Consider the following 21,600-nt stretch of genomic DNA (forward strand, 5'->3'; position numbering starts at 1 on the left):
AGCTCCTCGCCGAGAGCTCAAGCTGCTGAGCTGGCGGGGGCTCGGGAGCGCTGCGAGCCGGCGCTGCCAGAGCCGAGCGATCAATACGTGCCAATCCAGCCCCGCCGGGGGAAGGTGACCTTGAGCGGCTCAGCGAGGAGGGAGAGAGGGAGGGAACGCCAGGAATTACACACGGAGATGCTCCCCGGGGGAGGGAGGAGGGATGGAGGGGAGGACAGCGATGCAGAGCCCCGATGCCAGCCCCGATGCCAGCCCCGCGGAGGGCTCTGTGCCCTCCTGGCTGCTCCAGGACAGGATCCCGGTGCTCGAGGAGCGCCTGGGGACGGTCCCTACCCACGGAGGGTGCAGTGGCAGGAGGGGGTGGCCGTTCCCAGCGAGGACACGAGGGCGCGATCGATAAATGCCCCAATAATCAATAACCGAGCCCCCAAATCAGCGCCAGCTCGGCCCCTCCAAGGGTCTCTCCAGGGTTCCTCCTTCTCCATCCTGGTCCCTCCTCTCTGCGGGTGACAGGGACACAAAAGCCACCCAAGGCAAGACACCCGCCCTCAATCTCAACTCTCTCCCCAGCAAAGCTCCCCCAGAGCCCCGCCTTGCTCTTGGAAAAGTTGGGATTTTTGTAAATCCGGGAGCCCCCGGAGCCATCCCTGCCCTGCCCTCGCCCTCCTGCTGCAGCCCAGCCTCCTGCAGCTCCTCTGAACCCTTCCCCTGATAATTCCTGGGCTGTTCCCAATGCCGGCGGGCATTCCCGGGACACCCAAAGCCGGCCCAGGAGGGAGGGAAGCGGGAGAGCGAGGGCCGGAGGGAAGGTCCGGCATTCCCAGCACTCTGCCTTTGCCCTCTAGCGGGACGAGCGCGAAGGACCTGGTTGGGAAAAGTTGGCCAATTCCATCCTGCTGGAGCCTGATTTGCAGAAATCCCAACTTTTCCAAGAGCAGTGAGGGGCTCTGAGGGGGGATTTGCTGGAGGAGAGTTGAGATTTAGGGGCGCTGCTCGCCTTGGGGTCCCCTCAGCCCCGGGGAGGAGGGAACAGGATTGGACAGGGGGGTCCCACCTTTTCCAGAGCTCTGGAGGGGCTGAGGTGGAGCTGGATTTGGGGAGGAGGGTGCTGGGGGCTTCATCCCGTGGGATCAGCGGGATAAAGGCTGGTGGGAAGGTGTTGGAAGGGTGGGTGGGGATGGAGGAGGATGTGGGGACAGCGAATCCACAGGCAGAGCTGGCTCAAGGGTGATGCAACAACAGCGGCGAGAAATCCTGGCATTTTGGATAAAACAGCTCCGAATTTGCATTTCCCAAAGATTTTGGGTCAACAATCCATGCCTGAGCTGGGTTTTGCATGGAAAAGGGCGAGAGGAGGTGCCCACGCTCTTCTCCGCGCTGTGCCAGCGCCGCGGGCTCTGGGTCCCCACGGATGAGGAGCCGGTTCCTCTTCCCAGGTTTTCTCCAGCCGCCTTCGGATGCCTCCCCGGGCTCCGAGGATGTGGGCTGAGCTCCGTGGTTTCAGTTCAGGGGTTTGGATTCTCCGGGGATGTGTCATCCCCCTCATGGTGTTCGTTACATGTGGATAAAAATATAAGGGATGAATACATCGCATCGAAAATATCCCACACCACTGGGCAGCTCTGCTTGGCTGTTGAAAGCTGGGATGATCCCACAGATTTTAACTCCATCCGAGTGGCTTTCCTGCTGCTCCTGGCGGGGCTGTTGGACTCGAGGATCTCCAGGTTTCTCTGCAGTTCCAAACCCAGGGATGCCCTCCCAAATCCAGGGATGCTGGAGATCCCAACTTATGCCAGGACAGCTCCCAGTCCCAGTTCCCGGGACTGCAGAGCACCTGGGATGAGGGGATGGAAGATTCCAGTTGCCCTGTGCTGGGATTTCCCGTTTTCTCCTCTTTGGGAGCACACAGGGACGGTCCAGATGTGCCCAGATGTCACACCTGGATGTGCCACACGGAACCACCTGAGGGACCTGGGGACAGCCCAGGGGACAGATGACACCGGAGGTGGCCAAAGCAGGACCTCCCTGGAGCAATGCAGCTCCTGATCCGTGTTCGGGACACCCTGAACAGGAACTCAGGAACTTCCCAAGGCTCTGGGAGGGAACGGAGGAAGAAACGGGACACAGGGAAATGCCATCTTTGCGAATTCCCGAAGGAGCAGCTGGGCTGGGGCTGGGGCTCCCCGCTGCTCTCGCTGTTGAGAACGAGACTTTGAATGCCTTTAAAAATCTTAATTTTATTATTATTTTATCACTCCCTGCTGTGTTTGCCCCAGCACCGAGCTCACACTGGGGTGAAACACCCCCACCTTAACCGCGTTTTCCATGGAGCAGCAGGGGATAGGACGGGATCTGGGAATGCTGTCCCTCTTTTCCCAGCTCCAAGGGCTCAGGAGAAGCGGCCCGTGGGCAGGCGGGGCAGGCAGAAGAAGGCGTTGGGGAAGAGGCTGAGGTTGATGGGGTTCCCGTCCAGGCGGATGTCCTCGAGCGCCCGGCGGATCTGCCCCTGGTCCTGGCTGTCACAGAACGTGTCCTCGTGCATCGTCTGGATGTTGTTGTTCTGGAAGGGGCGGGAGAGGGGCGAGTCCGAGTCAGAGGGACGGGGAGGAGGAGGACGAGGACGAGGACGAGGAGGAGGAGGTGGGATATGCTAAGCTCAGGTAAACCCCATCCCACCTGGAGGTGCAGGGAAAGGGACAAATCTGAGTGAGAGAGATGAGGAGGAGGACAAGGAGGACCAGGATAAGGATAAGGATAAGGACCAGGACAAGGAAAAGGATAAAGATAAGGATAAGGATAAGGATAAGGATAAGGATAAGGATAAGGATAAGGATAAGGATAAGGAGGACCAGGACCAGGACCAGGACCAGGACCAGGACCAGGAGGATGAGGAGGAGGAGGAGGGCTCTGCTAGACGCAGGTACAGGTAAACCCCATCCCACCTGGAGGTGCAGGGAAAGGGATAAATCTGAGTGAGAGGGATGAGGGGGAGGACAAGAAGGACCAGAATAAGGATAAGGATAAAGATAAGGACCAGGACCAGGACCAGGACCAGGACCAAGACCAGGACCAGGAGGGCTCTGCTAGACGCAGGTAGAGGTAAACCCCATCCCACCTGGAGGTGCAGCGAGCGCAGGCTCTCGGGAAGGGGCACCGGGATGAAATCCAGCTGATTATCGGAGAGATGGAGGAACTGCAGCTGCTTCAGGTCCTGAGGGGAGGAAGGGAGAGATGAAGCCCAATAGAGATGAACCCCCTAGAGATGAATCCTAGAGATGAAACCCCCTAGAAATGACCCCCCTGGAGATGACGCCCCTGGAAATTAAACCCCATAAAGATGAACCATCCTAGGGAATAAACCCCAAGAGATGAACCCCATAAAGATGAACCCCAACAGAGATGTCCCCCCTAGAAATGAACCCAAATGGAGCTGAATCCTAGAGATGAACCCGCTCAAGATGAACCTTCCTAGACGTGAACACCCCAGACATGAACACCCTAGAGATGAATCCCCTAGAGATGAACCCCCTAAAGATGAACCCCCCTTAGAGATGAACCCCCCTGGAGATGAACCCCCTAGAGATGACCTCCTCTAGAGATGAATCCCCTAGAGATGACCCCCTTTAGAGATGGCCCCCCGTAAGATGACCCCCTCTAGAGATGAATCCCCGTAAGATAAATCCCCTAGAGATGACCCCCGTAAGATGAATCCCCCTAGAGATGAACCCTCTAGAGATGACCCCTCTAGAGATGACCCCTCTAGAGATGACCTCCCCTAGAGATGACCTCTCCCAGAGATGACCCCCCCTAGAGATGACCTCCCCTAGAGATGAACCCCCCTGGAGATGAACCCCCCTAGAGATGGCCCCCCGTAAGATGACCCCCTCTAGAGATGAATCCCCTAAAGATGAAGCCCCCCGTAGAGATGACCTCCCTAGATATGACCCCCCCTAGAGATGAACCCTCTAGAGATGAATCCCCTAAAGATAAATCCCCTAGAGATGACCCCCCGTAAGATGAACCCCTCTAGAGATGACCTCCCTTAGAGATGAACCCCCCTAGAGATGAACCCCCTAGAGATGAATCCCCTAAAGATGAATCCCCTAAAGATGAAGCCCCCCTAGAGATGACCCCCCTAGAGATGACCTCCTCTAGAGATGAACCCCCCTAGAGATGAACCCCCTAAAGATGAATCCCCTAGAGATAACCTCCCTAGAGATGACCCCCGTAAGATGAATCCCCTAAAGATGAACCCCCCCTAGAGATGAACCCCTTAGAGATGACCCCCCTAGAGATGACCCCCCCCAGACATGACCTCCCCTACAGATGAACCCCCCTGCTCCCACCCCTCTGCACCACCCCTGTCACCCCTCAGCCCGGCGAACCGCAGCCCGGCTGCCCCCGGGACACACCCGGAAAGCCTCGGGGCGCAGCCCGGCGCTGGGGATGCGGTTGAGGCGGGCGTCCAGGCGGACGATGCTGCGGGGCAGCTCGGGCAGCGCCGTCAGGCGGTTCTCGGGCAGCAGCAGCTCCTGCAGGCTGGGCAGCAGCCGGAACGCGTCCGCGTCCGCCCACGAGATGGAATTGCTGCTCAGGTCGATGCGCCTCAGCTTCTCTGAAGGGAGGAGGTGACGGGGGACAAAGCCAGGCCGGTTTATTCCCCTCGTTCCCCGCTCCAAATCCTGGTTTTTTCCTTTGCCCCGATGATGATTTTTGCTTTTCATGCATTTTTCATGTATTCCTAGCTCTGTAGACTGCTATTATTTAGCTCCTTAACTAAATCTCGTGCTTTTCCCACCCCTTTCTCTCAGATTTTAGGACAACGAGCTGACCTTCTAAACACATTCCTAAATATTGCTCAGTCTTATTCCAAGCACGGGACCTACAATACGGGATCACAAGAAGTGGGGCTTACCCAAGGGTGAGACAACTGAATCCCCTATCAGATGTACCCATCAAAAATCCTAATTAATTAACAAATTACAAAACTGTAGAAATTCCGTTCCGGCTGTGCCCATCGCCAGCGGGAATCTTCCAACAAAACTCCGATTTTCAACTCTCTTTTTCTAACACTGCTCCCAGGGGGTTTTTCTCTCTGGGTTACGGGTGACCCCGACGTACCGAGCCCGCTGAAGTCGCTGGCCCGGACGGCACCGATGCGGTTGAAGCGGGCGTACAGGTACGTGGTGTCCGGGGGCAGCGCCGGGATGTGCTCCAGGTCGGCGTCGTCGCAGTACACGGAGGTGCCGAGGCACAGGCAGAGCAGGCAGCTGGGCAGCCCTGGGGGTGCAGAGTCAACCCTGGGCATGGAAACCATCCCCGACCCCACAAAATACCCCCAGAGCAGCGGGAGGTGCCCACCCTGCCATGGGGACGTGGATCTGGGACACCCAGAGCTGTCACAGCCCCCTGACCCCACAAAATACCCCAGAACAGCGGGAGGTGCCCACCCTGCCATGGGGACGTGGATCTGGGACACCCAGAGCTGTCACAGCCCCGTCACCATCCAGGGGAGGGCCAGAAACTCCCAGCCGGAGGATCTGTTAATAAACGAGCTGCTCAGGATCAAATCCCTCCTGCAGGAGAAGGGGAGATTAAAGCTCCCAAATTCGGCTTTTTACACCCAGGGCTCTCCTGGCCCCCTTAATTTTCCCACCGGAGGAAACAGAACTCGAGGAAACGGGTTTGGATCAAGAAAAATCTGTCCTAGCTGCCCCCAAAAACTCCAGCACGGGGCGGCAGGAGGGGTAAAACCGAGCCCACCGCCCCGCCCTGATCCACCCTCCTCTCCCCCTGCTCCACCCCGCTCTCCCCCGAGGCTCCCCATCCCTCCGAGGGGGACTTCAAAGCAGCTCAGCACCGATTTCCCTTCACCTCCCACTTAATTTGTCCTGGTCTGGAGCGACAGGAAAGGAAAAAAGATATTTATGCCTCGCTCCAGGATTTTAATTGTCGCTAATCTAATTGCTGCTCTTGTCCCCGTGCTCATTGAAGTGTCGCTGCTTTGCTGGAGTTCATTTTTTTCGCAGAAATTTCTCTCTCTGCAGCCCTCCTGCCTCGCCGTGTGAGCAGACTCAGCCCCAAAACCTTGTAAAGAGCTGCTGGCAGCACAAAAATTCCCTCTTTTTCCCCCAAAAACTCCACCCCTGTGATGTGGGGATGCATCCCAAGGGAACTCAACTCACCCTGCCTGGGGATGGGTGCTGGGGGAACGGGGCCAGCACCGCTCGGGGGCTGCAGTTTTGGGGTTCCAGCCGTGGTTTCACCCCGGTCTGGGAGGCTTTTGGGGTCCTTGGGGCGAGGAGCCAAGGTGCCAACCTCGATCTGCAAACAGAGCCGGGGTGTTGAGGGTGGGCGGCTTGTCCCCCTCCGGGGTGGGTGGCACCGGTCCGGGGCTTCAGGCGCTGGGTTTGGGTTATTAATCCCTTCTTGGAAAGCTCTCCAAGCTCTCCAGGAAACTCCCCCGTCCTCTTTGCTCAGAGGGATGAAGGAATCCTCACGTCCAGCGCTGGCAGGGGACAAAGAGCTGGCAGAGGTTTGGCTCGGGCAAAACCTTTCCCAGCACTGGGAGAGCTGCCAGGGCTGCCGGTGCCAAGGCTGCTCCTCCTGCGGTGCCGCGTCCGTCCCTGGCACCAAATCCCTGTCCCGGGATGCACCCAGGGGCTCTCCTGCGTCCCCCTCACCTTCGGGGCAACGTCCCCGTAGTCGTAGAGCTCCTCGTAGTTGCTCAGGTCCAGGATCTCGCCGTAGTTATCCAAGGTCAGGTCGTAGTTGTCCAAATCCGGGTTTTCATAGAGGGTCAGATCAGCTTTGGGCTTCTCCGCCTTCCTCCTCTCCTGGGCTGGGACAGCCCAAAGTGTCCCCAGGCACATGCTGGCCACGCCCAGCCAGCCCAGGGGACACATCCTGCGCTTGGCCAGGGTCACCGCGCCGAGGGATGGGGCCTGGAATGGTCACCAAGCGCTGGAAGCAGCGAGGGAAGGGATGCGGGGCCGGGATGTGGCGGAGCCAGCCCCGGTGGGGGGGACAGGGAGCCCCCGGCCCCGGGGACGCTCGGTGGCCCTTTTCTTTCAGCCCATTTCACGCTCGGCTGTGCAGGAGAGGCCTCGCCGGTGTGGGGAGGGGGTCGGGAAGTGGGGAGGGGTCGGGAGGTGATGAGGGGGTCAGGAGGTGGGGAGGGGGTCAGGATCCCGCTTGTGGCGATGGGTGGAACTGGTCAGTAGCCCAACAACCTCAGCAGCCGAGGAGAACCAGCCCCAGGAGCCCCGGAACTGCTGCTCCCCGCCTGTGCTCCCACATCCCGGTCTAAATCCCGGGATGCTGCTTTTCCAACATCCTTGGGGGGATCAGCGGCCACCAGCACCCCCAGTCCTGGCAGCGGCACATCCAAACCCTCCAGGGCCCATTCCCGCAGGAGAATTCCCTCCCTCCGGGCTGCACCGCCATGGGACACCCAGGGCAGAGCAAGGGGAGGGTCCCGGCCCCCTCCATCCTCTCCCAACCCAAATCCCAAATCCACCACCCAGCCCAGAGTTTTTTCACCCCATCCTGAGGATACTGCTCCCGAATTCCTGCTGGTTTCCCTCAGATCAGCCCTTTCCCAGTACTCTGAGCCCCCCAGACCCTCCCATCCCCCAGCTCCGGGGGGCTCTGGAGGAGTCAAACGAAGCCGGCACGGACGTACCCCCTGTCCCTCCTCCTCCTCCTCCTCGGCGTGCAGAGCCCCGCTCGGCTCCAGGGGCTGGGGAAGCAGTGGGGAAGCGCTGGAGGGCTTTTAATGCACGGAGAGGAGGAGGAGGAGGGAGGAGGAGGAGGAGGAGGAGGAGGAGGAGGAGGAGGGGGCTGCTCTCGGGGGTCTGGCGGGGACAGGCGGGATGCGGCCAATCAAACCGGCGGTGCCCCGCTGGGACTTTATATTGTCCCCACGGCGAGCCGGCCCCGGTGGTGGCTCTGCTCCAACAGGCCGAGCTGGGGCTGAGAGGGGCGGGATGGGGCGGGATCGGACGGGGAGCGAGCGGTGCCCCCTGCCCTGGTGTCCCCACGGGCGGTGGGACAGAGCCAGCGCCATCCCTGCCCCGGGCGGTGCCACCGGAGAGGGATTCCCGCCTGTGTCCAGCCCCAGGGGTGCCCCAAAGCACCAGGGGTGGTCACCTCAGTGACCAGCCCAGCCCAGGGTTTGGGGGGGGCTGCACAGACCATTCCCCTCCCCCCCAGCCGATGGATGGGGACATTCAGCTCACGCACCCCAATTCCCCTCCCGGAGGGGCTCAGCACCCCAAACCTTCGCACTCTGGGGATTTTTTGGGGAGGGGGCGGCAGTGTGGGTGCAGGGGGAGGTCAGCACTGCTCCCCTCATTGGGGTCGGGTGGGACACACCCCGGGGGGGGTGGGGGGCAGGGGCGACCCCTTGATGTCCCCACACAGGGCTCAGCTCGGGGGGTCACGACCCTCCTGGGGGATGTCACCGCCAGGGCTGGGACACTCCGGGATGGGCAGGGTGGGCACGGCAGCCCCTCCTGGGCAGCCTCGTGCCCACCCACGGCCGCGAAAACGTTCCCGTCGCCACCGGCGCATCGCCCCCCCACGCACCCACCCTCCCGGAGCACCCATCTGCTCGCGGGGCGAGCGGGGACACCCCCGCAGCCCCCCAGCCCCCCGTGGGCATCCACAGCCCCCAGCCCACGGCGAGTCCCCCCTCCCCACCCCCGGCCCCGCTCAGCACGGAGCTGCCGCTAAGCTTCGTTAAGCCCCTCATTAGGCGGCTCGGTGGCCACCGTGACGGAGGCGATGTGGCAGCTGGGGGGGCGTCAGCGCTGCCGGGGGGCGGCTGCTGAGATGGCAAAGGCTGGGCTGGCCCAGGGTCCCCAGGGCAGTGGGGTCCCCGAGGGTGAAGGGTCCCCCGAGGAAAGGGTCCCCAAGGGCAGCGGGGGGGTGAGGGGTCCCAGAGGGTGAAGGGGTCCCGAGGACAGTGGGGTCTTTGGGGTCTTTGCTTTGCTGTCCTGGCCCAGTCGATGATCTCCTGTCCTTGTCCCCCACAGGCAGCAGCCTCCCCTTGTCCCCCCTCAGCATTGCCTGCACTGACGGTGTCACCTGAAGGGTTCCTGCTCCCCCAGGACCGTCCCAAAGCTCTCTGAGTGCCCAGCAAACCCCAAAGGGTCGGTGCCAACCCTCTCAGCGCGGGAGGGCCCTGCTTAGCACCCACAAATGGGGCTGGGGGACCACCAGCTGCAAGGGGGATTGATGGGAGCCAGAATTCCCCCTGTTCCCAATCCCTGGGGGATCCAGCCCCTTCCCAGCACTGGGAACAGCAGCTGAGGAGCCCCCACCCCTCTTGGCCCCACTAACGAAGGGGTCCCAGCCTTCCCCGTGACCCCACAGGAGCAGCATCCCACTCTCAGAGCCCCACTCCCGCTCCCATGGGGACACCGAGGCTTTGTAGGGAGCAAGAACCGGTTTGGGGTGCTCATCTCCCTGTGGGAGACGGATCTGACTTCCCCAGGGAGGGAAAACACCCCTGGGAGCGGGGGATTCACGCGCTGGTTACGAAACAGCGGGATTTTGGGGGGCGGGTGGGTGCCTGCACCTGCTCTGCACACCACGAACGCACACAAACCCTGCCGGGAGCGGCCCCCGCCTCATCCCACATCCTCACACCTTCTCCCACACCCGTCCTCCCTCTCCGCTCGGGATTCACGTGGGGAGAGCAGCAGCAGGAGCGGGTTTTGGGGACGGGCAGAAGGAGCAGCCGCTGCCGCCGCCCACCCCACTCGGGCGGGAACACGCGCAGCCCGAGCCCCGCCACGGATCCCCCTCCCCGTGCGTTCCCTGAGGATCCTCCCGGCTGTTCCCGTTGGGAAAATCACCCCGGGGAGGTTTGTAGGGCTTCCCCCGGTGCCATGGGGGCAGCTCGTGGTTGTCAGTGATGCTCAGGGCCCCGGGGGCTGCAGCCAAGATGAGGCTCTCCTAATTAGCAGGGATGCTCGTTAGGGCATGAACCTGGCTAGCAACAGGTGTGACACCAGCTTTGACACCCGAGCTGTCAGCCCAACCCGTCAAAACCCTGGTTTGGGGTCAAGGGACCTTAAATCCCATCCCATCCCATGGGCAGGGACGCTTGCCATGATCCCAGGTTGCTCCAATCTGGCCTTGGACACTTCCAGGGATGGGGCGGCCACAGATTCTCCGGGAATTCCAGCCCAACCCCTCCCCACCCTCCCAGCCAAGAATTCCTCCCCAAATCCAGCACCACTAAACCCCAAACACCCCCAACAGCCCAAAACGTTGGGGAAGTTGCTTCCAGGCGAGGAAATTTTGCTCCTGGATGCGGCAGCGCCTGAGGAAGGCAAGGATGGATCGGGGAGAGGCTCGGGGTCCCTTGTGAATGATTTTATTTCCACTGCTGCGGGGAGTGGGAGTGAAAATCCCATGAAGTTGCTGGGTCGGGAGGTACACGTGGCTCTAGGAATATCTGTACATTCTACCAGTCTATATACACATCATATAAATACATCCAGGGGGGTTCCATCCGGGTTCAGGGCTGGATCCTGTCCCACCCAACTGCAGGGAGAGCCCGAAAGGAGATTTTATCGTCAGGAAAAAACCTCCTTAATTAGCACGGGGTTTTAATGAATGGAAGAAGGGGGGAGCATCCCTGTGCCATCCCCGGGGAGAAGGACACGGTGCCCGTCCGTGGCCGTCCCGGGAAGGGTCAGTTCTGCTGAAAGGAGCTTTCTTTGGTTTATTTAATGCTCGTTGCAGTTGGATTTTGAATCTTTTTTTTTTTTTCTCTTTTTTTTCCTTTTTTCTCCCTCTAATGCTTGGCCTTTAAATCCAAATCCTGAGACTCGGGAAGAAAAGAAGAGAATAATCCCCCCAAAACCCGGACACCCTATAAATGCAGGTACAGCTATCAAAGGGGGAAGCGATACATGTGAGGAAGAGAAGGGATAAAAATAGCTCTTCTAAAGGGTAATTCTTCCCTTTTCTTCTCCCTTCCTTTTATTTCTAATAAAAAAAAAAGGCAAAACCCGGTCATGTGGGATTGGCTCCGGAGAGAAACTGAGCCGTGGATGTGGCCCTGAATCCTCAGAGCTCAGTGGGAAGGATGCAGGATTTTGGGATGAAGCTGTGATCCCATGGATGTGCCCTTGATCCCAGATTTTACAGGGAAGTGCGCAGGATTTTGGGATGGGGCTGTGGGCCCTGCATCCCCCCAGCTCAGAGGGAAGGATTCAGGATGGGGCTGTGATCCCATGGATGTGGACGCAGAATGCTGGGATGCGGCTGAGGCCCCATGGATCGGTGCTGGGATGGGGGATTTGAATCCGGGAAGGGGCCGAGGGGGATGCGGGAAGGCGTGGCCCACACCGGGCGCAGGATCCAGGGGCAGGACACCTTCCCTGCTCCATCCCGGCAAACGCCCAGCTCCAGGAGGGATTTAGATCCTCCTCCAGAAAAACGTGGAGCCAAAGCCCTCCAGAAGGGCCCCGGTGACAGGAGCATGTCCCCATCCCCTGGGGTGCCGCTCTGGCCACGATCCGCGGCTGCCTCATTCCCAGATCCATCCTCCGGATCCATCCTCCCTCCGCTTCCACGGATCCCACCCGCGTGGCACCGCCCATCCCCGCTCCCCAGCCCACCGGGAATCGTCCTCAGGGACACCCTCAGGGAGCAGGGACACGCCCGAGCCCGGCAGCTCCATCCGAACCGAATCCAGCCCTCCGGAACTCCGCTGGCTGGGGACGGGAGAGGCGGAGGCGGTTCCGGGCTCAGCCTGGGGGACAAGGACCGGCAGCTGTGACCTGGGGTGGCAGCTGGGACACGGCGCTGTCCTGCAGAGAGCGGTCCCCAAGGAGCCACGAGTGTCCCTGCAGGGGGGGAAAAGGGGGAAAAGGGGAGAGGGATGGAGGCGGGGAGTGAGCGGGGGGAGAGGGAGGAGAGAGGGTCCTGCGTGTCCAACGCCGCCGGGGCTGGGGGGAAATGTCCGAGCAAAGCCGGGCCTGGGAGAGGCAGGGCTGGGCTAAAACACCACGGACTGCAGGAGGCGGAAACACAGCATCAGGTCCAGCGGGATTGGCGGCTTCAGGAGGTTCCCGTCCAGCCGCAGGTAGCGGAGCCGGGGGACACTGTCCAGGTCGGAGGGCGAGAAATCCTGGATGGACACCAGCGAGGTGGGGCAGATCTGCGTGCCGTTGATTTCTGTGGAGAGGAGAGGAACGGCGGGATGCCCGTTAGGGAAAAGGGAATGTGGAGAGGGATTCTTGAGCCCCCCGCTGTTGTTGAACCCCAAATTGGGGTTGCTTTGCTACCAAAAGGGTCAATCCCAGGCTGTTCCCGAAGCCCCAGCGAGAGGAAAGATCTGGCTTTTGATCAGGAGCGAAGTAGGTCACGTTCCTCTGGATGCGGTGGCGTTCCGGAGAGAAAAGGGATCAATCCCTCTCCCGGAACCTGCCGAGCCAGCCCCGAGCTTCCCAAAAAAACATCAAGGAATCCCGCTCCAGCCCTGTCTTGCCGGAGATAACGTCAGCACCCAGCTCGTTGCTCGCCTCTGGAATTCCACGGTATGGGACATAAACAGCGGGATTCTGATGTCAGCACCCGGCTCCGGGGATGGAAACCTTCTGAAAACTGGGGAAAACAGGCGAGGAAAAGCTGGGCCAGGGCGTGTGTGGGATTTCTCTCCATGGGAAACGCTGGCAAGATCGGGATGCTGGGGATGTGGGAAGCCAGCAGGAGTCACCACCTGCATCCCAAGGTCCCCCCCCGGCTCAAATTTGATGGGGTTTGATTGAAATTCAGATTAATGAGGGTTGGAGGCAGATGTGATCACAGCAGGGTCCTGGAGCTCTAACAGCGGGAACATCTGGGGAGACCAGGAATCCTGGAATCCTGGAATGGTTTGGGTTGGAAGGGACCGTAAAGCTCACCCAGTGCCACCCCCGCCATGGGCAGGGACACCTTCCACCATCCCAGGGTGCTCCAACCCAGCCTTGGATACTCCCAGGGACGGGGCAGCCACAGCTCCTCTGGGAATTCCATCCCAGCCCCTCACCTCTCTCCCAGAGCAGAATTCCTTCCCAATATCCCATCCATCCCTGCCCTCTGGCAGTGGGAAGCCATTCCCTGCATCCTGTCCCTCCATCCCTCATCCCAAGTCTGTCTCCAGCTCTCCTGGAGCCCCTTTAGGCCCTGGAAATCTGAACTGGAAGTCAGTGGGATTCTGTCTCCTCCTCTGTGCTCGCTGTGCTTCCACGCATCCCAGGCTCCTCTCCCATGGAATTGCAGCTGGATTTCCCTGGAATGGCCCTGGCTGCTCTGCCTCCATGGCAGCCTCGTTCTCCCCGCTCCTTCCCCGCACGGCTCCGCTCGGGAGCAGAGCTGGGTGATTTCCTCACCATCCCGAGCCGTGTGTTTGGCATCTGTTCCTAAAATACGTGCCCAGACTCTTCTTAAATATCCCGATTTTTGCCAGGGAAAGAGCCCTTCCCTGAGCAGGTGGCCCCGAAGAAGACAACCGGGACAAGTCCTGCAGCACCGGGGGGATTCCACTCTGCTCCTCCCCTTCCACCCAGATCCTCCCTCCACCCTTGTAGCTCCCGCCTCATCCCACCACCGCTGAAGGGATCACATCCCACCGGGTGAGAAACGACCTTTCCAAGGTTTTTCTCCCCAAAAACCACCCCAGAGACCCCACCCAAGCAGCGGGACTCACTCTCGATGGAGTTGTTGTTCAGGTAGAGGTGCTCCAGCTTGGCGCTGATGAAGGGCACGTTGGTGAGCTTGTTGTGGGCCAGGTGCAGCACCAGCAGGTTGGTGAGGTTGAAGGAATTTTTGGGCAGCCCCTTATCCGAGATCTGGTTGTAGTTGAGCCGGATGAAGGCCAGGTTGGGAAACTCCTTGAAATAATCGCTGGGGATGTCCTCAATGTTGTTCCTGTCCAGGAAGAGCTGGTGGATGGCGCTGGGCACACCGGGGGGCATCTTCCTCAGGATGTTGTGGGCCAGGTTGAGCTGCATGAGGTTCTTGAGCCCCTTGAAGGTGTTCTTGTTGAAGACGCCGTCGCTCAGCTTGTTGTGGTGCAGGTCCAGCAGCACCAGGTTCTCCAGCTTGTTGAAGACGCCGGCGGGGATCTTGGAGATCTGGTTCCTGCTGAGCCGCAGCTGCTCCAGGTTGGGCGGCAGGAAGGCGGGCACCTCCTTCAGCTGGTTCCTCTCCATGTAGAGGAAGATGAGGTTTTCCAGCTTCTCCAGCACCCTCCTGTCCACCTTGCGGATGCGGTTGTTGTCCAGGTTGACCCATTTGAGGCCGGTGGCGTTGCGGAAGGACTCCTCGGGCAGGTCGGCGATGAAGTTGTTCTGCAGGTACAGGTAGTGGATGCGGGGCGGGATCACCGGCACCGTGCGCAGGTTGCGGCTGTCGCAGTACAGCGCCGACGGGAAGTCCGGCGGGCAGTAGCATTCCCGAGGGCAGTCGGGGAACACGGATGGAGGGCCCGGAGGGAGGGGAGGCGGCAGCTCCGTGGGCTCCACGGGCTCCTCGAAGGGCGCGGGCGGCCGGGTGGGTCTGCGCGGGGGTTTGCGCCGCTGCCCGCTCGCCGGCGGCACCAGGGCGAGCACGAGTGGGAGAAGCAACGCCAGGGCCACCTTCATGGTCCAGGAGTTTTCCTGAAGGGAGGGAAGGAGAGGGGGGGTTGGGAAAGGGCTGGTTGAGGAATTGTCGCCTCCCCGCTGCTGGCGTGCAGGGATTTGTCCCTTTGTCACCTCCCTTCCTCTCTCCTTCCCTTTGGAAGTCGTCCTCAAATCCAACCCCTCTCCAGGGCAGGAGTCCCTGAGGTCCCTATCCCTGGCTCACCATTATCCATGGAATTCCTCTCCCTTGCTTATTGTTATCTGTGGGATCCCCCCCCTACCTCAACCATTATCCATGGGATCCCTCTCTCTCATTCACCATTATCCATGGAATTCCTCTGGCTCACCATTATCCATGGGATCCCTCCCTGCCTCACCATTAACCATGGGATCCCTCTCTCTCATTCACCTTTATCCATTAAATTCCTATCCCTGGCTCACCATTATCCATGGAATTTCTCTCCCTTGCTCATCGTTATCCGTGGGATGCCCCCCCTACCTCAACCATTATCCATGGGATCCCTCCCTGCCTCACCATTATCCATGGAATTCCTCTCCTGCCTCACCATTATCCATGGGATCCCTCTGGCTCACCATTATCCATGGAATTTCTCTCCCTTGCTCATTGTTATCTGTGGGATGCCCCCCCTACCTCAACCATTATCCATGGGATCCCTCTCTCTCATTCACCAGTGTCCATGGGATCCCTCTCCCTGCCTCACCATTATCCATGGGATCCCTCCCTGCCTCACCATTATCCATGGGATCCCCTCTCTCTCATTCACCATTATCCATTAAATTCATCTTCCTGGCTCACCATTATCCATGGAATTCCTCTCTCAGGCTCACCAATATCCATGAGATCCCTCTCTCATTCACCATTATCCATGGAATTCCTCTCTCAGGCTCACCAATATCCATGAGATCCCTCTCTCATTCACTGTTATCCCCGGGATCCTCCCTCTGCCTCACCGTTATCCATGGGGAATGTTGGTTTTGGTTCAATCTGGGGTTTTATTCCATTTTTCCACCGTCCCTCCCTGGAGAACTCTTCCATCCTCTCTTCCCGAAGGATGGATCAGCCCTCCGGACACCTTGAGGGATTGGGCTTCATTTGGCACTCGAGCCAGCGAATCAGTGATTCCGCAGGAAACTGGCTGCGGAAAAGCATCGGGAATCCGGCAGCGGTTAACGGGGCAGGAGAGGTGGATGGCCCCAGGAGGAAGAACAGCCCCTGGGATGAAAAGGGCATTCCGAAGTCGGAACACCGGAAGGGTTGGGATCCACAGCTCCCTGTGCTGCCGTCAGAACCCGTCCAGCCCCTCCAGTCCCATTGATTATTTGGAAAGAGACACAGTGGGAGATTGGGAGGGATCAGGCGAGGTCAGTGTGCCCCAAGTCAGGGAGTTTCTCCTGGACATCATCCCTGGTCACCTCTCCCTCTTCTCTGGGTCCTTATCCTCCTGTCCCATCCCTGCTCCTCCCTGGAACAGCAGTTCCTTGATCATCCTGGCCAGATTTTCTGGGAATTCTCCAGCTGCTGCCTTGGAGGATGGAGGGATCCAGCAGAGGAGCTCCCCGTGCAGGAGGTGTTTGGATGCTCCCACATTCCCCAGCTGGAGCAGGCCGGGATCGGGGTGGGATTCCTGGGCACAGACCTCGGGGGGGCTCTCCAGGCTTTTCCCGGTGGGATTCATCACCCCGGAGGGATCAGAGCTGAGCTGGATGCAGGGCAAGGCAGAGGGAGAGTGGGAAGGGGAGTGGAGACAGAGGAGAGGGAGGAAAATGAGGAAAACCAGAGGAAGAAGGGGAAATGGAAGGGAAAGTGCTGCCGGGATGGGAGAAGCCTTCGGTGGTGCCAGAGCTGCTGGTGCCAATTTTAGAGGGAAATCAGGCACTTCCAGCTCTCCCACCCAGCACAGCAGAGTGGGATTCGCTGCCCATCTTCCCTTGCCTGACCATTTCCATCTCTCCCCACATCTGGAGCCCCCAATTTCCATCATCCCTGGAGGGGGAAAAGCCCCCACCCGACCTGGGAACCACAGGGACGGGGCCGCACCAACCCCCTGTTGCTTCCCGGCGGGATCTGCATCCCACCCTGGACGGGCCACCCGCTTCCAGGGCCGCCTCTGCCAGCCCGGCTCCCTTTGAAGCCATCACGTGCTTTCCTGAGGCTCCAAGGAATTGACTTTCTCCAGGAAAAGATCCCGTTCTCGCTCCCCGCTGCGGGCCCAGCCTGCTCCTCCGGGCTCCCATCTGGCTCTGGTTAACCCCGCACGCCTCCCGAGCCGGCTGCTTTCCATCAGGGCTCTGGCATCTCGCTGGGGGAAGGGAGGAGCAGGGAAGGAGCCAGCGGAGCCCAAAGCTGCCGGATCCTGATCCTGCGGCAGGTCCTGGTTGGGGATGGACGCGCTCCTGTCCCCGCATTCCGGATTCAGTGTCCGGAGAATGGGAAAATCCGTGACAGGGATGTGTTTGTGCAGTGCCCTTCCAATTCCTCCAGCATCCCATTCCGTCAGCATCCTGCTCCTTTCCCAGCCACAGCACATGGATCTTGCTCCACGTTGTCCCAGAGCTTTCCATGAGGTCCTAGAGATTTCCATGGGGTTTTTCCTCTGCTCCAGAACCTGAATTTTAATCCCCACAAACTCCTGAGGGAGCGGCAGGGGCTGAGGGCTGAGTTTGGCCTGGTGAGGAGGGGAGGAAGCAGCTGGGACATGATATTCCAGCTGGGAGGTGATATCCCAGATGGGAGCTGCTATTCCATCCAGGACACAATATTCCAGCCAGGACATGCTGTGATCCAGGTGTTGGATCTGCTCAGGCCACCCAGCAATGTCCCAGCAGGGCAGGGCACAGGGCAGCGCTGTCACCCCGCTGGCAGCAGGAGCTGCCTGAGCCTGCCCCGTCCCCTCCGCACGAGGATTTGACATCCCAGATGTTCGGGGACTCGGCACAGAGGGGGAACAGCCACCAGAGCCAGGAATCCCGGCTGGAGAGTGACGGCATCCTGTGGGATTTTGTCGGCACAGATGGGAAGTGGCGGGAGGCGGACGCGGCCCCTTTTATCCACCCACATCCCCGCGGGGACTGTCCCAGCTCTGTGGCACTGCCACCGCCCTCCTCTGATGCCGGTCCCCAGCCTGCCTGGGGAAAGCAGGACCCACTTCTAAGCAAACTGCAGGAAACCAGTGACATTCCCAAAAAACCAGGGATGCAACGAGCCCGAGGCCACCACAAGCATCACAATCGTCTCCAACCCTCTGGAAGATTCCAAGCCAGCTCTCCCCGGACCTGGAACATTTGGAAGTCTGTTCTCCATCCAGTTGGATTTACTGGCGTGAGTGCCAGGAGCCAAATTCCCAAATCCCACCCCCTGATCCTGCAGGAGCAGCGACCAGAGGCCCAGCACAGCCAACCTCCCCTCCCGAGCTTTGCCGTCGCTCCCGACGGACAGCACAGCTCCGATTCCAGCTGCCCACAAGGAATCCGAGCCACTGGAACAAAGTTAAGTCATGGAGCAACGCAGGAATTCAGGAAACCGAGGGCCTGGCGTGGAAAAAAGGCTCAATTCATGGATAAAACCAGTCCTGACACCTCCCGAGCCGCTGAGCTTGGCCTGGCTGCAAGGCCGAGGCACCCAACAGATGCCGGGGTTTTTCCCAGAAGGAGGCAGCTGCTTCCTCAGCCATCCCCCTTTACAATGGACAAAAAAACCCCCCGGCGCAACAGCTGGAAATTCCAGCCCCGAATGCCGCTGGGGTTTGCTTTGCACATAGTTTCTCTTCCCTGCATCCCAGTAACCCCCAGCTCCCAGCAGCGCCGGCTGCCAGCCCCGGGATGGGCGCCAAGGGCAGGGAGAAGCCGCCAGCCCAGGGCGAGAAGGAGCCATGCAAAGGTCACCGGGGGGGATTTGTCACCATCAGAGGTCCCCGCTCGGCCCCTCGGGTGCTTCCTGCAGCAGTGAGGGGAGCAGGGAGCAGCTGGATCCGGATAGTTGTCCAAGATCTGCTCCCGCGGAGGGATAAAGGGAATTTTAGCCTTGGGAGAGGCAGGAAAAGCCCGGATGGCTGGAGCAGAGCCCCTTTCCAGCTCGTTGTTAGCTCCTCTCACACCGTCCCTCAATTCCCGTCATTCCTGGTGGGGGAAAAGCCCCCTCCCCGCCTGGGAACGGGAGTGTTGGAGGAGAACAAGGAGAGCGAGATAAAAATAACCACAAGGATCCGGCAAAGCTCCTTCCTTGGCTTCCCTCGCGTCCAACACCGCTCGTGGCTCTGCAAGAGCCTGGCCCAACGCAGAGCTCGTTCTCCAGCAGCTCTGGAGCGCTGGGAATCGTGGAAAAGAGAGCGGGCAGCCAGGCTGTCACCCAGGGGTCCCCTGGGAGGCGCAGCCCTGATGCAACAACCCCGCGGTTCTCGCCCTTTCCCAGCCCTTTCCCAGCCCTTTCCCAGCGAGCAGCGGAGCCGGGCTGGAGCCGGGACTTGGTCCCGCCGCATTCCCGCTGGGAAGGCGCTGTGTCCATGCGGGGCTGGGTGACACCCGCCGGGCTCCTGCGTGCCAGGAGCGATGCCACAGTCCCCGGGATCCTTCCCAAAGGCTCATCCCGCCCTCTGCCCCCTCCTCCGGCAGCAGCGCCCGTGGGAAGGCGGCCCTGGCAGGGAGCACCTTCCCGCTGCCTTCTCCCTGGCAGGAATTCCTCCCCTCCCTGCGTGTCCCGACCCTTCCCAGCGCCACTCCCGGCTCGGATCCCGCTGCCACACGCAGCGGGAATGGCTGGACAGGGACAAAAGCGAATCCCGGCAGGAGCCGCTGCCAAAGCGCCGCCGGCCCGGACCCCACACGCGCCCCGCTCCCTCCTCCCACCCCACGCAGCAGCCTCGCCCCACTCCGCTTTTCCCTCAGGGTGGGAAGCGGCTCCGACGCCTCGTTCCCTCCTCTCCAGCCTCTTCCAAGGGCAGAGGAAACCTCCCACGACTGCGCTTTTATCTCTCCCCGGCTGGAAGCGCTGATCCCTCGCTCCCCCGGGAGCAGCGACAGCATTCCCGCATTCTGGCTGTCCCGGGAAAGGGCGCTGCGCTTCCCGGGTGGCAGCTCTGGGATGCCACGGGGGCCACACGAGGCAGGGCCGGGATCGCGGGATCCCAGGGAAGTTCCCGAGCCCTCACGTGCCGCGCGCTTCGCCCGCAGCGCCGGGGGGATGAATTCCCATGTTTCACTTTGGAGCTGCTTTTCCCTAAACCTCTCCAGCCGGCGGGGAAGGGCAGGTTTGGGATGTGCCTCTTCCAAGCAACAAAAAGCCTTTTCCCAGGATTTCGGCGATCATTTCCCGGTTGTTCCTCCCATCGTCTCCTGCCCGAGCGGGGACGAAGAGCGGGCTCCAAACGGGACCCTCACTTTGGGGGGCGCGGGGAGGGGGCTGCACCTCCCCGCCCACCTGGAGCTGAGCTGGCTCCGGGCAGGAAAAGTGGGTTTGAATTCCCTGGGAATGCTCGGTGCGGTGCAGGCAGGAAAGAAGGGCTTTACCAGCTACATTTTGGGCTGAAACGCAGCCCGCTGGAAGTGGCCCTGGAGCTGTCGGGCTGCTCGCTCCCACCTCGCTCCGGTCCTCTCCGAAATTCCCTGTTCCCAGTCCGGTGCGGGGAGACGGGAGCAGCCCCCCAGAGCCCCTTCAAGCCCCGTCCGTCTCCGCAGCCCCTGCCCCAGGCAGGACGAGGTGCCCCGATGTCCCCGGAGGTGACATTCCTGGTGGCATTCCTGGCTCCGGAGGGGTCCTTTCCCCTCTCAGCCTCTCCCTTTCCTTGCTTGTTTTCCCTCCTTCTTCCCAAGGCTGGGGATTGCCCCGGGCATGGCTGGGGCTGTGCAGCTCCCAGGGCTCCCCCAGTTCTGGCCCCCGACGCCCCCAGTTTGGGCTTTGCAGCCCCCCCGACCCTCCCAGTTTGGCTGCTGAGCGAAACGTGCTGAGGTTTGGGGTGTGGGGGAGCACAGGTGGAGTGGGGGACACACAAAGGGTCCCCCCAAAAAGCGCCTGGCAGTGGCCGCAGCGCTGTCACACCCCCGGGACTTCCCTGTGACCCCACAGCCCCCAAAACCCCCCCGTTCTCCACCCCACGCCGAGAGAAACTCCTGCAACCGGGGCAGAGGGAGAGAACAAAGACTCCCGAGCGCTGCAGGACAGAAGAACCAAGAGGAGAGGGGGGAAAAGAGGGAGAACAGATGTTTTTTGGGATGGAAGGGAGGCTGGAGAGGGCAGGAGCGTGGCGGCGTCCTGGGTGGGAAGCTCAGGCGAGGTGAGAAGAGCCCGGGGGGGAAACACCTGCCCAGAGCTTACCTGTGCGCACCTCTCCCTCCTCCTGCCTCTCTTAATCCCCAGCACAAGTTTCTCTCTGGCTTCTCTCTCCCTCCTCCTCCTCCTCCACCTCCTCCTCCTCCTCCTCCTCCTCCTCGAGCGAGCCCGGTCGGGGCGCGGGGGTTTTGTTGCTGGGAGCGGTGGGAGCGCGGGGGGCGGAGGGCTGGGAGGGCTGGGAGCACTGGGAGGGCTGGGAGCACTGGGAGGGCTGCGAGCGAGGCACGGTGACAACAATCACGTCTTTCTCTGGCAGCCGAGCACGGCGGGCTCGGCGCACACGCGGCTCTGGCGCTCGGCAACAATTCCTCCCCCTCCTCCTCCTCCTCCTCCTCCTCCTCCCGCTGCTCCTTGTTTCAAAACAAAGCTAATTAATCACTGCAATAAGCCCTGCCCTCGCTTTCCCAGGAGCGGGAGTTGGGGATGGAGTTTTCCAGCGGGTGGCTGTCCCCTGTCACCACCCAGGGGGGCTCCCAGCTGTCCCCACATCCCGATTTCCCCGGCTCCCGGGGCCGCCTGGCAGATGGAAGCTGGAAAATGGGATGCAGGGGTTGGTTTGCTGCCAGCTGTGATGAGCTTTAATTGAAATCCTGGTGGCTCTTCATGACGACAGGGAGGGTGACACAGTGG

The 21,600-nt window shown here is 60.7% G+C and overlaps 2 protein-coding genes across 3 annotated transcripts; both read right to left on the minus strand.

Moving 5' to 3' along the window:
- Positions 1–2,253: 2,253 nt before the first annotated feature.
- OPTC (opticin) lies at positions 2,254–7,765 on the minus strand. Of its 2 annotated transcripts, none has more exons than XM_039565356.1 (7): positions 7,685–7,765; positions 6,684–6,963; positions 6,186–6,324; positions 5,122–5,280; positions 4,413–4,615; positions 3,116–3,211; positions 2,254–2,560 (listed from the first exon to the last, which is right to left on the minus strand). In XM_039565356.1, the coding sequence occupies exons 2-7, from the start codon at positions 6,903–6,905 to the stop codon at positions 2,390–2,392; spliced, it is 990 nt and encodes a 329-aa protein (XP_039421290.1). In that variant the 5' UTR covers positions 6,906–6,963; positions 7,685–7,765; the 3' UTR covers positions 2,254–2,389. The 2 variants fall into 2 exon arrangements, with proteins under 2 accessions (XP_039421290.1, XP_039421291.1); XM_039565357.1 differs by having other exon boundaries at positions 6,684–6,944; positions 7,685–7,744.
- Positions 7,766–10,370: 2,605 nt separating this feature from the next.
- On the minus strand, positions 10,371–21,027 carry LOC104692521 (proline and arginine rich end leucine rich repeat protein). Its single transcript, XM_039565363.1, has 3 exons — positions 20,956–21,027; positions 13,712–14,663; positions 10,371–12,198 (listed from the first exon to the last, which is right to left on the minus strand). Exons 2-3 carry the CDS (start codon positions 14,646–14,648, stop codon positions 12,020–12,022), a joined length of 1,116 nt encoding a protein of 371 aa, XP_039421297.1. The 5' UTR covers positions 14,649–14,663; positions 20,956–21,027; the 3' UTR covers positions 10,371–12,019.
- Positions 21,028–21,600: the final 573 nt, after the last annotated feature.

Source organism: Corvus cornix, chromosome 26, assembly GCF_000738735.6.
Source record: "Corvus cornix cornix isolate S_Up_H32 chromosome 26, ASM73873v5, whole genome shotgun sequence".
In the NCBI taxonomy this organism is placed as follows: Eukaryota; Metazoa; Chordata; class Aves; order Passeriformes; family Corvidae; genus Corvus; species Corvus cornix.